This window comes from Theobroma cacao, chromosome 5 (genome assembly GCF_000208745.1).
Source record: "Theobroma cacao cultivar B97-61/B2 chromosome 5, Criollo_cocoa_genome_V2, whole genome shotgun sequence".
Taxonomy (NCBI): domain Eukaryota; kingdom Viridiplantae; phylum Streptophyta; class Magnoliopsida; order Malvales; family Malvaceae; genus Theobroma; species Theobroma cacao.
In genome coordinates, this window is record NC_030854.1 from 10,202,149 (window position 1) to 10,215,811 (window position 13,663).

General features: G+C 34.8%; 2 protein-coding genes across 4 annotated transcripts; both read left to right on the plus strand.

Annotated features, from left to right (window-relative positions):
- Positions 1,987–10,483, plus strand: LOC18598442 (ubiquitin carboxyl-terminal hydrolase 8). 3 transcript variants are annotated; one of them, XM_018121836.1, is made up of 14 exons: positions 1,987–2,173; positions 2,333–2,636; positions 2,991–3,200; positions 3,584–3,725; positions 4,831–4,890; positions 4,980–5,075; positions 5,322–5,660; positions 5,745–5,885; positions 6,270–6,440; positions 6,738–6,995; positions 7,585–7,733; positions 7,966–8,520; positions 8,706–8,979; positions 9,823–10,483. In XM_018121836.1, the coding sequence occupies exons 2-14, from the start codon at positions 2,473–2,475 to the stop codon at positions 9,937–9,939; spliced, it is 2,676 nt and encodes an 891-aa protein (XP_017977325.1). In that variant the 5' UTR covers positions 1,987–2,173; positions 2,333–2,472; the 3' UTR covers positions 9,940–10,483. The 3 variants fall into 3 exon arrangements, with proteins under 3 accessions (XP_017977325.1, XP_007028022.2, XP_017977326.1); XM_007027960.2 differs by lacking the exon at positions 1,987–2,173 and having other exon boundaries at positions 2,302–2,636; XM_018121837.1 differs by lacking the exons at positions 1,987–2,173; positions 5,322–5,660 and having other exon boundaries at positions 2,302–2,636.
- On the plus strand, positions 11,583–13,625 carry LOC18598443 (dihydroneopterin aldolase 2). Its single transcript, XM_007027963.2, has 3 exons — positions 11,583–11,739; positions 12,690–12,894; positions 13,238–13,625. Exons 1-3 carry the CDS (start codon positions 11,721–11,723, stop codon positions 13,440–13,442), a joined length of 429 nt encoding a protein of 142 aa, XP_007028025.2. The 5' UTR covers positions 11,583–11,720; the 3' UTR covers positions 13,443–13,625.

A 13,663-nucleotide genomic window follows, 5' to 3' on the forward strand; every position in this document is an offset into this window, starting at 1 on the left:
TAAGCCTAATGATATACTGTTTGTGGAGACTCCTAAGGATGATTGATATACCCTTAACATTGGAGATACTTGCTAGAATATTTGTTTACACTAACGGTGCATTAAATATATATTTGTCTATTATATGTGTTTAATTTATTTGCACCCCCTCTCTAAGTATTAGATGATTCACTCATTTATTGTACCATGTGCAGATAGATAGGCCACAGGACTACGTGGCAAGGGTCATCCCTTGATAGACCAATTTTGGCCTCCGATATGTCCCTATTTCGACATGTCCACTTTGCTGAGTCCATCATGAACTTCCGCATTCGATTTAGCTATTGTGTATATAGGCACGACGTGCCATTTAGACTTGTGTTAAGGGTTGTAAAATACAAACACACTCTGTTGGCCAGTGTATGGCCTTATGAATATTATATTAAACATTGTGTGAGAACAATGTGCCAAGGACAACTATGTGTATTTGAATTTAAATATTTTTATGAATATGAATATTTAGAAACCCTAGGATACGTGCGTATGATTTGAAATTTTAAGGCTTGCTCAAGTCTCGTAGGTTTTGCCTACTGGACTCGTGTGTCGGTCACGGACCCCTAAGTTTGCGTCGTGATAGATACCAATTGCACAAGTATCGATACTTTCCAAAGAAATATCAATACCTATGGCCTAGAAAGCATTCGGGATGAAAATATCAATATATTTCATGAAAGTAATGATACCTAAGGTACAAAACCTTCTGTTTTCTCCTTTCAAATGGCTTTTCACATGTTTTTAAGCTCTTTTTTTTATTCCAAACTCTTACGTGGCTTGGATTTCAACTAAAATCACGTCATTTGGTTTGTAACAACATTATTTCAAGTATTTGTAAGGAAATGTGATGGTTGTCTTTAAATTCATGTTTATTTCAAGATTATGGATTATTGCAAAAACTCTTCCCCTCTGGCTTGCCCTTTTCCCGCTTTTGCTCATTGAGTTTTATAACTCACAACCAAAGATATATTGTTTTGTTTTAAGATCAATAGCTCGTTTGGCTTGCCGCCTTATGGAGGAGTATCCCAACTCATTCTTAGTAAGTGTAATAGTGCTTTCCTTCAAGCCTTCTAGTGTCATTACACTCTGTAATGTGTCGAATCGAGTTGTACTTGTCATTTGCTTTTGTGTCGATATATACGATGTAAATAAAAGTGGAGAATACTTATGTTATTTACTTTATATGAGATGTTTATGTTCAGCACCGAAAAGGATGCATATTACTTGTGATCCTATGGTAATAAGGCCATAGATGAATATGGGCATGAGAAGCGTGCTGAACTATGACAATTGAATATATGAGTATTGATGAATGAATTATACTTATCTTTATGCATGACTTATATTGGTTGACATGTTTGAATGGTGTATACAAACACTTATGTATGTAATTGTAACTAATACATGCATATGTAAAAGATGCATAAGACTTGTTTAGGTCTAATAAACCATATCAATATAAGCCCTTGCACTGATCATGTTCTTAAAAATACGATCTGACAAAGTGACTCAAATTTTATAGATTTAACCTCTGACTTGACCAAAACAACCTTTTAGCCCAACAAGACAAATACTCTAGCCCTACAAGAGAAGCCTTGGCAAGAGAAGCCTTGGCAAGAGAAGCCTTGACCATGATTTTATTTATTTATTTATATAATAAATAAAAATAATATTCCTTTAGTTTTATTTTTTAAAATGCCTTAAAATGAAACCATATTTTTTATTTTTAAATTTCTAATGCTTTTTTATAATATTTTTATGTTTTACATTAAAAAAATGTTAAACACGGATATTATAAAATTCTTTAAAAATTTTAATATAAGATAAAGTAAAATTAAAATTTTTTATTTTAATCTTTGCAAAAATCAAAACAGTACAAAATGTCAAGGGAGTGAACATCCATTTAAGAGAAGCGGATTGCAAGCGCCGTTGTGCCACGTGTCAAGCACCAGCTCCATCAATTAGACAGTTCCCTAGAACGCTCTACGTGATCCTCGCCCTCTACTCCCACACTCTCATCAACGGCGCGTGCAATCCACCCCTCCCCCTTCGGAAACCCTCAAGAACGTTTTGGGAGCAAACAAAATCGACGATTCCGAACCCAGACAACATGCAGCCATCGTTCTTCCATTTATGCACTGTATATTTTTTATTTTTTTATTTCTAAACTTTTAATATTATAATTTATTTTTTATTGCTATTAAAAACGTTAGCTCATTTGTTTACGGTGTCATAATTATCTTTTTTAATTATAAAACAAATTTTAAAATTTGTTTTTTGGTTATGAACGGGCTTGCAGAAAAGCTCAATTTTTCAATTATAATCGCCAAAACGACGACGCGTTTGCTATCGGTGAAGGTCGCGAATCTTTCTATCCCCGCTGTCAGGCTCTTCAAGGCGGTGTTGTCGAAAGCCCTACGCGCCTTGTTCTTCTTCTCGATGGACGACAGCTTCTCTTCCGAGGACGACGATCATCTCTTCGACCTCGATTACCACCCATACGCTCGTAAGCGGCCTCTCTCTTCCCGCCTCGATCGCGACGAACATGACGAAACCGACGACGAGGAGACCAATCGCCAGAAGCTCTACCTAGTTCCGTACAGGTGTGTCTTTTTCAAATAAAAATTAATTTTTTTTATCTCTTCTGTTTGGTTCCTGAGAAAACGAGAGAGGGAGTGAAATGTAAAGGGGATTTTGAGTTTGAAAAGTGGATTAACTGAATAAATAAATTTGAGTTTGTCTTTTCCCTTTTTTGTTTCTTTTTAATAACTTGAATTATTTGAATTTTTTTTCTTTTCTTTTTCAGCTTCTTATTAGTTAAATTAAGCACAAAAGAATTTTAACTGGTTAAAGTCAATCGCATGGTTCAGTTTTTCACTTACTTTTATCATAAAAGATTCACTATAATTGCAAAAGTTTTTCCCAATTATAAGCCATTTTTTCCCCTGGAATGTCAGGTGGTGGAAGGAGACTCAAAGAAGTGTTGCTGATCAAATAGGAGGCATTTTGTACACCGTGTTATCCAATGACAACTTTGCTGATTCGCAAATTGTACTGGAATTGAGGAAGGAAGAGAGTTCCGGGGATAGGGTTAAGGCGGAAGAAGGGGTATCTGGCCGTGCATATGCCTTGGTTAATGAAGCATTGTGGTTGCAGACTCTTAAATGGTGAGGCGAGTTTGTTTTACAATGCTATTTAGCGTTTGAATTATCTATTGTATCAAAAACTTTACTGAATGCTCACAACAGAAAAGTTGCTAGACCGTAACCAAGAGATTTATGTTTTGGCTTGTTTGATATTTTATTTAGTCTTATACATGCGTAGTTGACCCTTTATTTAATGTGGTATCGATTTTGAAAGTCTTATCTAGCTGAAATAGTTTTGGTTATTGTCATTTGCTGTCAATATGGCTGCCTTGTTTCACCAACAAGCATTTTCTTGAACATTTGTATGATAGAGAATTTGCATCCGCTGACAATTTATGGAACTTAAGTACCTTTTTGTCTCGAAGAAGATGTTGTTTTGGCACTCATTTGTTCTCCTTATGTAGGCACAATGACTCTAAAGCATCAGAGAATGATGCTAGGAACCATATTGTTGCTGAAGATCAATCACAGGAAGTGTTTCCTTTGCAGATAAGGCTTTCTTTTTCACCAGAAACAAATTCGTTGTTAGTAAAGATCAGCTTAAAGGTCATTTCTCTGTTCCAGTCCCCTATTATATCTATTATTTTAATGGAGTTTTTGCCACTGAACTGGGGATTTTGGTTTGTGAAACAGTGCTGCATGTAACCTTTTTTTCCTCCTTTTTGCTGTCATTATTGTCATCAATGTTGTTGTTGTGGGGGTGGGTGAAATGCCTTTTGCCTTCTCTTCTAAAAGGAGGAGATAAATTCTGAGTATTTTAGTCTCTTTATGTCATGTCTGGAACTTAATGTCTTTTGGTGCTAGATCAAATTTGTACTTCATGAGTAATTGGCTATCAGATCCAACACTGAACCAGGGCCAGTTTAAACTGGGATAGCTGTCTTGCCGTTAAGTTGACAAACCTAGATGGATATGACTTATTGGAAGGCGCTGAATCAGTACTTGTGAAGAATAGTTTGTGAAATCTCAAGGCCATAGATGATTCCTTACTACAAATATAGGTTAGGTTTTATCTTGCTGAATGAATATGCAATAGATATATGGATGTTGGTTATATACATGAACAATTAATTGGATTCTTATGGTTGGTGACACTATTGTCTCAGTAAATGTTTTCACATTTTCTCATTCCCCTAGCTGGAAAGAATTTGCTTCTAGGTCTTTTTGAAGTGATGGTAAAACCCTTTAAAATGGTGCTACATGCATAGTAAGTGGCCTCTTTGTTGAAATTAACTGGCCCAAGAATGAACATGATTAGATGATTGCAAAAAAGCATTGCATATTTTTTGAGGATGAGCCTTTGTTTTAACTTGCAATTGTCTTTTTATTTATCATTCATCCCATAATATTACTTCCAATTGTCAGGTTCTTTTATTTGCATCTTGTATAATATTTGAATGATGATATGCTGCATGTCAAAAACTATGTTGCATAAATATTATTTTCTGAAAATAGTGATGATCCAGTTATTGATCTGTGGATCCATTTCCTGGCAGTGGAATGTGGTTTTGGTTGGTGAATACACATGCTATCTATAAAAAATGCCAGGGATTGGAACTCCCTTTCTTTGTAGGTCTTGGTTCTCATGCCATTCTTGCTTTTTTAATATAGTTCTTTGCTTCCTGTATTTGAAAGTAGTTTGCATTTTCAGGACAATACTGTCAATCTTTATCGGAGAGCTTGCTGTATTTTCAGTTCCGAATCTGAGCTGGTAGGTTTTGCTCTGAGTAATTAATTTTTTTTAAAAGATGGTTCCACTTTTTGTGAAAGTAATTTTCTTTCCATTCATTTGTTTTGCAGTTGCAGATATGGGACTTCTCAGGGCAGACAAGCCAGTTTGTTATGAATGAAATCATCAATTTGCCCAACATTTCTTCTGGAAAACCAGGGAAAGAGGTGTGACTAGTTGATCTACTTTATTTTTACTTTTATTGTTTAGCACCCTTCCATGTAGTTGGTTGAATATATAGAGCATATTTATCAATATATAAAGTATCTGATTCATTATCTGCTTCAAGACTTATACCAATGGAAACCAATAATTTGGAGATTCTGTGTGTGTGTGTGTGTGTGTGTATTTCCATGCCACTGGCAGCTATTCGTAAGCTTCTTTTTCTGTTTTTGTGCCCCTTTCATATGCAGACTCTTCTTGAATTGCACGTTAATGGGTTTTTTGTTACTACAACTGAGACCAATGAGAGATCAGCTGAACTGTCTAGGACAGAAAATAGCCTTGGCAAGAGTCAAGTAAAGACAAATGGCAGCAGTGACAACCTAAGCTTGATGCTAACTGACGCATCACCGTCTGGTAGTGGTTATAGAGGCATTGGTCTATTGGGCTTGACAGGACTACAAAATCTTGGAAATACTTGTTTCATGAACAGCGCAATTCAGTGTTTGGTGCATACTCCACAGCTTGTTGATTACTTCCTAGGAGATTATCAAAAAGATATAAATTATGAAAACCCTTTGGGAATGAATGTATGATATCGCATCTTTCTTTCATGAAGTTTCTTTCTTCATATTTGTTTACTTTTTCCTCATAATTGTCTGTTGCTTGCTTAGGGTGAACTTGCTTTAGCATTTGGAGAATTGTTAAGAAAGCTATGGGCTCCAGGTGCCGTGCCAGTGGCTCCAAGAATGTTTAAGTGTAAACTTGCTAAGTTTGCTCCCCAATTTAGTGGCTACAATCAGCATGATTCGCAAGTTAGTAAAGTTACTGTGCTTTAGGAAATGTGGTTTTAGTTTTCTCATTCTTTTTTCTGCCAATGATGAATTACGAACTAATTGTGGCATGAGAAAGAAATAAGTTTGCTTAAAGTATGAAACTCCTTATAGTTCAATGACTAAAATATACTTTGCTGGTAATTTTAAAACCAATGCTTTCCAATTCCCCTCTAGTATATATTCTTAAATAACAAAGGAATAGTATATACTGAGGAGGCTAAGTGTTTCTTTTTTCTTTGAAAACATGAAAGGCAAAGGTTTTGCCATAAATTAAGGTGTATCCTAATTTAAGTTATATTTCTTTAATTTCGTGATTCATTTTTCTCTGCCAATATTGAGTTGTATTTTGTGGTTGCAATGTAGGAATTTCTTGCTTTTCTGCTGGATGGCCTTCATGAAGATTTGAATCGTGTAAAATGCAAGCCGTATATAGAAGCTAAGGATGCAGAGGGCTGTCCAGATGAAGAAGTGGCAGACGAATATTGGCGAAATCACTTGGCTCGCAATGATTCCATCATAGTAGATGTCTGCCAAGTGAGTCCCTTGATATTTGAAGTTGTCTTGTAACTGATAATTTATTCAAGTTTATGCTATTCGTGCATACATAATGTAAGATTTTCCAAGTATTCTATAGTTTAAAAGTATCCTCTTAGCACCAGAAATAACTCTTGAGTTTCAGCTATTAATTCTAATTAATTGTTAATGTTCGAAGTTGCAATGGATATCTCATCTGCTTTTGTATGTTAGGTGGAGCTTTTCTTGACATTAACAATGATATGACCTTCCTTGCATAAGAGAACCAAATTACATTCAACTTTTCTTTCATTCTAGGGCCAGTATCGGTCAACATTGGTGTGCCCTGTTTGCAAGAAGGTGTCTGTGACATTTGATCCATTTATGTACGTAACACTGCCATTACCTTCAACAACTATGCGGACGATGACTTTGACAGTTTTCAGCACTGATGGGATTATGTTGCCAACTCCATTTACCATTGCTGTTCCCAAGTGCGGGAGGCTCAAGGATCTTATCAACACATTAAGTGTGGCATGTTCTTTAAGAAATGATGAAACCCTGCTTGTGGCTGAGGTATGCAGCTAGACTCTTTTTTTTTTTCTTTTGTGTGAAAAAATATTGTTTCTGTTGCATGTCATGATTACTGACGTCAAATTTCGCAGATGTATGGCTTTTTCTCTCAGGCATCTTGAGGGTCTTGAGGCACTTTTGCATGCCCTAATGTTGTATCTTTTGGAACTCTAGAACTGTTATTTGAGGATGTTATTACATTGCAGTCAAAATCAAGGAATAAATCTTTTGCATTGATTAGTTAGATCAGTTTTCTAGCAGCAGTAGTAAGTTGATTATGGGTGGTTTCTCTAGGATTATCCAATGGTACTTGAATATTGGTTCTCCATCCGTTTTGTATAGACCTTTAGTGCTAACTTTATCATGATCAATTCAGTTTAGATCATGTATTATGAATACTTAGACCATTTCAGGACTAACTCTCTCTTGTAAGAAATCATGTGTTCTTTTACATGGATTGGACTGTCATATTAGAGGGTTTTACCTTCTTGCTTTTTATTAAAGAAAATTTTGAGCAATACGGACACATATATCTGTAGTCCTGCACTTGTGTTTAATTATGAATACACTAAGCTTTTGAACTTATACGCAGATATACAAGAATCAAATTTTTCGTTTACTAGATGAACCATCGGATTCATTAGCCTTGATTAGAGATGATGACAAACTTGTTGCTTATCGGTTACCAAAAGTTAGCGAGACATACCCATTAGTTGTGTTCTTACATCAGCAGGTGGAAAGGTAAGTTCGGTTATCTATTGTCATGATTCTTATGGCATAGACTGTATTAAATGGTCAATTTGGACAAGCAAGCTGATCTTGGCCATACCCATTTAAGTTTAGATTCAGCTTATCTTCTAGCTTTATGGCCATTCATAAAAAGATCAGTGTTCATTTTTGCATCATTTTCTTTTGCAAATTGGTAAGTTCTGATCATTGTTTATTTACTTATTTAATTTAATTATGTCATCAGGTCTTATAGTTTTGGTGTGGTGGCATCAAACTGGAAGCCATTTGGTGTTCCTCTTGTAGCAAGGATACAGGATCTTTCAAGTGGATCTGAGATCCGTAACCAGTTTCTTAAGTTACTTTGTCCGTTTCTAATGCCAGTTGAAGATGTGGTAAACGATTATGATGGTAATGAGACTGGGAATACTGTTAATGAGAATTCTAAGATGGAGGATATTGTTAGCCCCTTAGTTTCAGATAGTGATGTAGGTTCAGACAGTGGAGCAGAGAATGATTTTCGTCTGAATACCGACTTCAAATTCTACTTGATCAATAAATTGGAACCACTGGAGATAAAGATGAATAAGCCTGTATCAATCTCAAGGTTTACCAAGAAGTTTGATGTGAGTGTTCACTGGTCAGATAAGATGATGGAAAAGTATGACACATGCCTTCTCAGCTCATTACCTGAGGTTTTCAAGCCCCAGTTGTTTACACGAAGGCCTCAAGAATCCATTTCCTTGAATAAATGTCTTGAAGGTTTCTTGCAAGAGGAACCTCTAGGACCAGATGACATGTGGTTAGCGTGTTTCTTTTTCTAATATATGCTTTGTTCCAAATGTTGACATAGTTACAGTTTTGGTCTTCTATCTATGATATACACTTTTTATGATATAATCATAATCAACTTTATTTTATTTTATAATTATGAAGTAATCATATGCTTGCTGAATCTAATAGTGAGTGTTGCGAAATCATTCCTAGGTATTGTCCCAGGTGCAAGAAGCCTCGGCAAGCCAACAAGAAGTTAGATCTTTGGAGATTGCCTGAGATTTTGGTTATTCATTTAAAGAGGTTCTCGTATAGCCGATTTTTCAAGAACAAGCTAGAAACTTTTGTTGACTTTCCAATTCATGATCTCAATCTCTCCAATTATATTTCCCATATTGATAGCCAATTGTCCAATTGTTACCAATTATATGCAATAAGTAATCACTATGGAGGCATGGGAGGCGGTCATTATACTGCTTTTGTTGATGTAAGTATGGCATCTTTTCTATCTTATCTTCTCTGCTTGTGTGTTAGGAATTGCTGCCATGTGGTCTTGATATTCTACTGAGATGGAATTTTACTTAGCTACCCATGAATGATATTTCAGATTTACAATGTGCTATTTGTTCTTTCTCTTGTGGGCTAGTCATTGGAGGCTATCCAAAATCTGATGCTTCTCAATTATAATGAACTCTGGACTTTTCAAAAGCATGTAGTAGTAGTACCCATAAATGAAATAGGTATGATGTTTATTAATGGGCTTATTATTTGTGTATGTCAGTAGCCTGTTGAGTGTCATTTTAAACACGGGGCATACAGTAATGGGGAGATCATTCTTTTTAATAGAGAATTAAGGTGTATGTTAGAGTTAATAGTAAATTCAGTCTTTAAAGAAAATCTGGGCAACAAGGTTTTAGGGTTCTTAGTAACGCATTTCTAGAGTAGACTTTGCCTCAGAATTTTCTTGAAATTGTTTTATACTGCTTTGTCATTTGTTCATTTTTTATTTATTGGTGAAGTGTTCAAATTTCTTTAGTATCCACATTCTTTTGGAAATTCGGGACATTTAATATTATCTTTCAACTTACACAAGTATATAACAGCTAATCTCTCGGCAAATTAGATTCTTTCTACAATAATGATTGAAGTATTTTATAGGCAGTGAAAGTAGAAATGAAAGGTCTAAAGTTTTGGGATCTCTCTTCAAACTTTGTGCATTGCCCCTTTCTTGCTCTTCTGCATGTTCCTGTGGAATCCGCGGTAGATATCACAGGAAATACATAACTTTTGATTTACTATTAGAATCCTAACTCTCTTTTTGCATTTGCAGCATGGGCATGGTAGGTGGTTCGAGTTTGATGATGACAAAGTTTTTGCTGTCAGTGAAGACAGAATTAAGTCATCTGCTGCTTATGTCCTTTTCTATAGGAGAGTCCGGGAGGCGTAACTTTAATTAAACATTTATCAGAAGCATTGCCCATTTTTGAAGCCTGAACTGGGGATTTTATTTATGGGCCAACCAACCAAAGAAGCAAATACAGATTCCATTGAAAGGTTAGAGTTTTGAGAAGGAGACTTGTTTTTATTTACAGTCTCAAATAGGAGAGAAAAGACATGATCCAAAGTTGTACGGTTTTGGAATGGAATGGTACCATTGAAAGAGGTAAGTCATTACAATGATCAAACACTGTCTTACGTGTATATAAAGCTGAATCCAAAGAAAGATTTGCAGCAATGTCAATTTTGTTTCTGCAGAGGGAAGGCTTCGCTTTGTCTAGTATTACATTGTTTTGATGCTTCCTCTTCAAATTTGTGATTCTGATGATGAAGCTTTGTTTGTTGATACTCAAAACTTTCAAATATTCTTTTAATTTGGAAACCAGAAGATTTGTATAGATATATACTGCTTGCCACCACCTTGTGGAAAAGAAAATGATTAATACATTAGTGGTAGAGTTTTTGAACTCCTGGTTGGTATATAGTTCAAAATATATTCTGCTGTTGTTATATACAATAATAATTCTTGTAGGAAATCTTTAATTTGTGCAGTTGTATGAGTAAAGGTGCATGGTGTGAACACCCTATTGGTTTGTAATTGATTCAAATCAAAATGAAATATCGAATTCAATTGATTTGGATCGGTTCATTCATCTGATTGGAATGGATTAATATTCATCTTTTTAAGGTACATGCACGTATTATGAAGGCAATTGAACCAATGAATAAATGATTTAGTTAATTCCACTGTACAGTGTCTGAATTACTTTCTTTATGACATTCCACTGAAGGTGGGGGAAAAAAATAATAAAAATGATTTTATAGTTTGAAAATTTCAGGCATAATCTTGAACGTTTTAAGGAAATTCAAATAATGTTTTTATTGTGTTTAATGAAGTTTTTTATATTTTTAATTTAGGTCAAATAAATATTTATAATTAGTGATTAATTAATTATTATTAATTAAAACGTCAATTGTCATTTTTATGTTACATGACATTGATGTGAATGGTGAAAATGTCACATGATTATATCACCACATCATATCAGTACATCATATATTAACATGACATATCAATACAATGTGATATAATATAACAAATGATATTTGAAAAAGACAACAGTTATTATAGCATATCAATTTGTTACGCCACCACAATGTGACATAAAATAACAAGTGTTGTTTTAACTAACAATAGTCAATCAACCATTAGTTATAAGATTTTATTTAACTTAACATAAAAATATAAAGATTTAATTAAACGTAATCAAAAAATAAAAAGTTATTTAAATTTTTTTAAATAGGTTAAAAAACCTTTTAGGAAAATCAAACCGGATTCAAAAATATAATGTTTACTTTAAATTGGATTTAGTTCTCCTCTAATAAAAAAAAAATACAATTCTCTTGTTCCCTTCACTTATTTTGTATACTATTAATTTATTATTTTTAAATTTATATCAAAATAATAAAATATAAACAAAACGAAAGCCAACAAATGTAAAAGAAAGCCCAACGGAGCCTACTGATTGGGCTGGAAGATCCAACAAAAATTAAATGTATAAAAATATTTTAAAATAATAATAATAAATCAATCAATGAGCCCATTTCTGTTCTGCGGTCGCTCTTTGTTCGGTGTCTCGGCAATTCTCCTTTTGTTCAGTTTCCTCAAATAAAAATCCACTCTTCCTTCTGCAGACAAGACCCTCACCTTCTGGAAACAGTTACATTGTAATGGCTGCACCCAGTTGCGGTAAAATAAAAGTCTACTTCAACTTTTTGGGTTTTTCTTTTACTGATTTACTGCTGTTTTATTTGATGCAAATTATCCTTTTTGATGTTAAATAGTGTGTGTTTGCATGTAAAGAAGTGTTGGGTCTTTAGAAATTTAGCTATAGTGAGTTGTATATAAATGGGGTTTAGCTTTTTACTCTGTTTCTAGTTGGGTTTTGAGGAAATTTTGCTGAATTAATCCAAAGATTTGTGCTTTGTTAGTATACTTTGAGGGATGATCATACTCTTTTCTTTTTCATTGTTTTTCATAACATACTATTTGGTTGTTAGGGATGATTTAGGCATTAAAGATTCTTTATTTTGGGGGTGCAAAGGAGGGATTTAACACTGGAAAAAGAATCAACACGCCTAAGGAGTCAGCTACTAAAATGCTACCAATTCCTATTGGTGGGGTATGCAATATGTATAGCCTTTAATGTTAGCTCAGATTGTGTTTAGCTTATCAGTCCGCAGCAAAATTCTCTTCCCTTGGAACGTTTTTATCAGGGGAAGGAAGGAGTGACTATAAGGTATTTGCTGCTCAACCAGAAATGAAGGCATAGCTTGAATCATATTTATTTTCTTTTCTTTTCCGTCCTAGTATATGAGCAGGATATGTTGGAAATTGGGATTCTTGGTTGCATTCAAATGCATCCAGAGATGCATGATCAAACTCCTTCCAGCGTAGGAGTATATCTTTAATATACAATGCTGTGATTCTCTTCCCTTGTGGCACATTGATTGTGAGATGCTAGAGATTTCTTGAAGCATATATAGCGATGTCCAGTGTTATCTGTGGCGGGGTTGGAAGGGGGAGAACTGAAATTGTTGCCTAATCTAGGAACCAATATGATATTTTATTCCACGTTTTGGTTGCTTGTTATCTTTCAATCCATGAAGCATATAGCTAATAAAAATGTTATATAACAGGAGCAATGACAGAAGATGTTGGAATACCAATGGGAGACAAACTCATATTGAGGGGCTTGAAATTTCATGGTTTCCATGGGGTCAAGCCTGAAGAAAAAAGCCTGGGTCAGAAGTTCTTGGTAGATGTAGATGCCTGGATGGATCTTAGGATGGCTGGTAAATCAGACCTCTTGTCAGATACTGTTAGTTACACTGATATTTACCGGTGAGTAACAGCTTAACATCTTCATCTAACATGTTTATAAAAAATTGCATAAATCTTTTTGGCTGCTTATGAATTGTTACGAAGTTCTGTATCCCTGCATGTAATTGTCTTCAAGTTTACACTATGGAGAAACCATGTTCCTCCTAACTGTAATATCTTCAATTAGCCTGAATTTGATAATTGTAACTGGTCAACTTTTACTTGCTATGTAAAAGACCAATGCTAATTAATTTAAAACTTGCATAAGGAATTATATTATGAAGTCCTTAGCAGTTCCTATGAATGTCTATGCCTTTATTTTTAACAAATTATCTTTTGATAATTTGAATTTGCTGACTTACAGCATAGTAAAGGAAGTTGTGGAAGGGAAATCTCAGGATCTTCTCGAGTCAGTGGCTCAATTAATTGCATCAGCAACCTTGAGGAAGCATCCTCAGATATCTGCTATTCGTGTGAAAGTGGGGAAGCCTCATGTTGCTGTTCATGGTCCTCTTGACTACCTTGGAGTTGAGATTGTCAGATACAGAAGTATTGATGCTCCAAATTGACCTTTACCAAATATATGAATGTATAAGGCATCATGGGTCTCGGTTGGATCTGCCACCTCCTTTTATGTTCTTTGGTTTCTGCAGGGAGGGGAAGAAAGTGACAAGTGAGCCAGGGTAGTTGTGTATTTCTGCTGGTTCTACTGCAATTGGCATTAATTGATCGATGATTTTCAATTTCTGTCAGCCTAAGAATTCTAAAAAACATTAGCCGTGAATCAAAT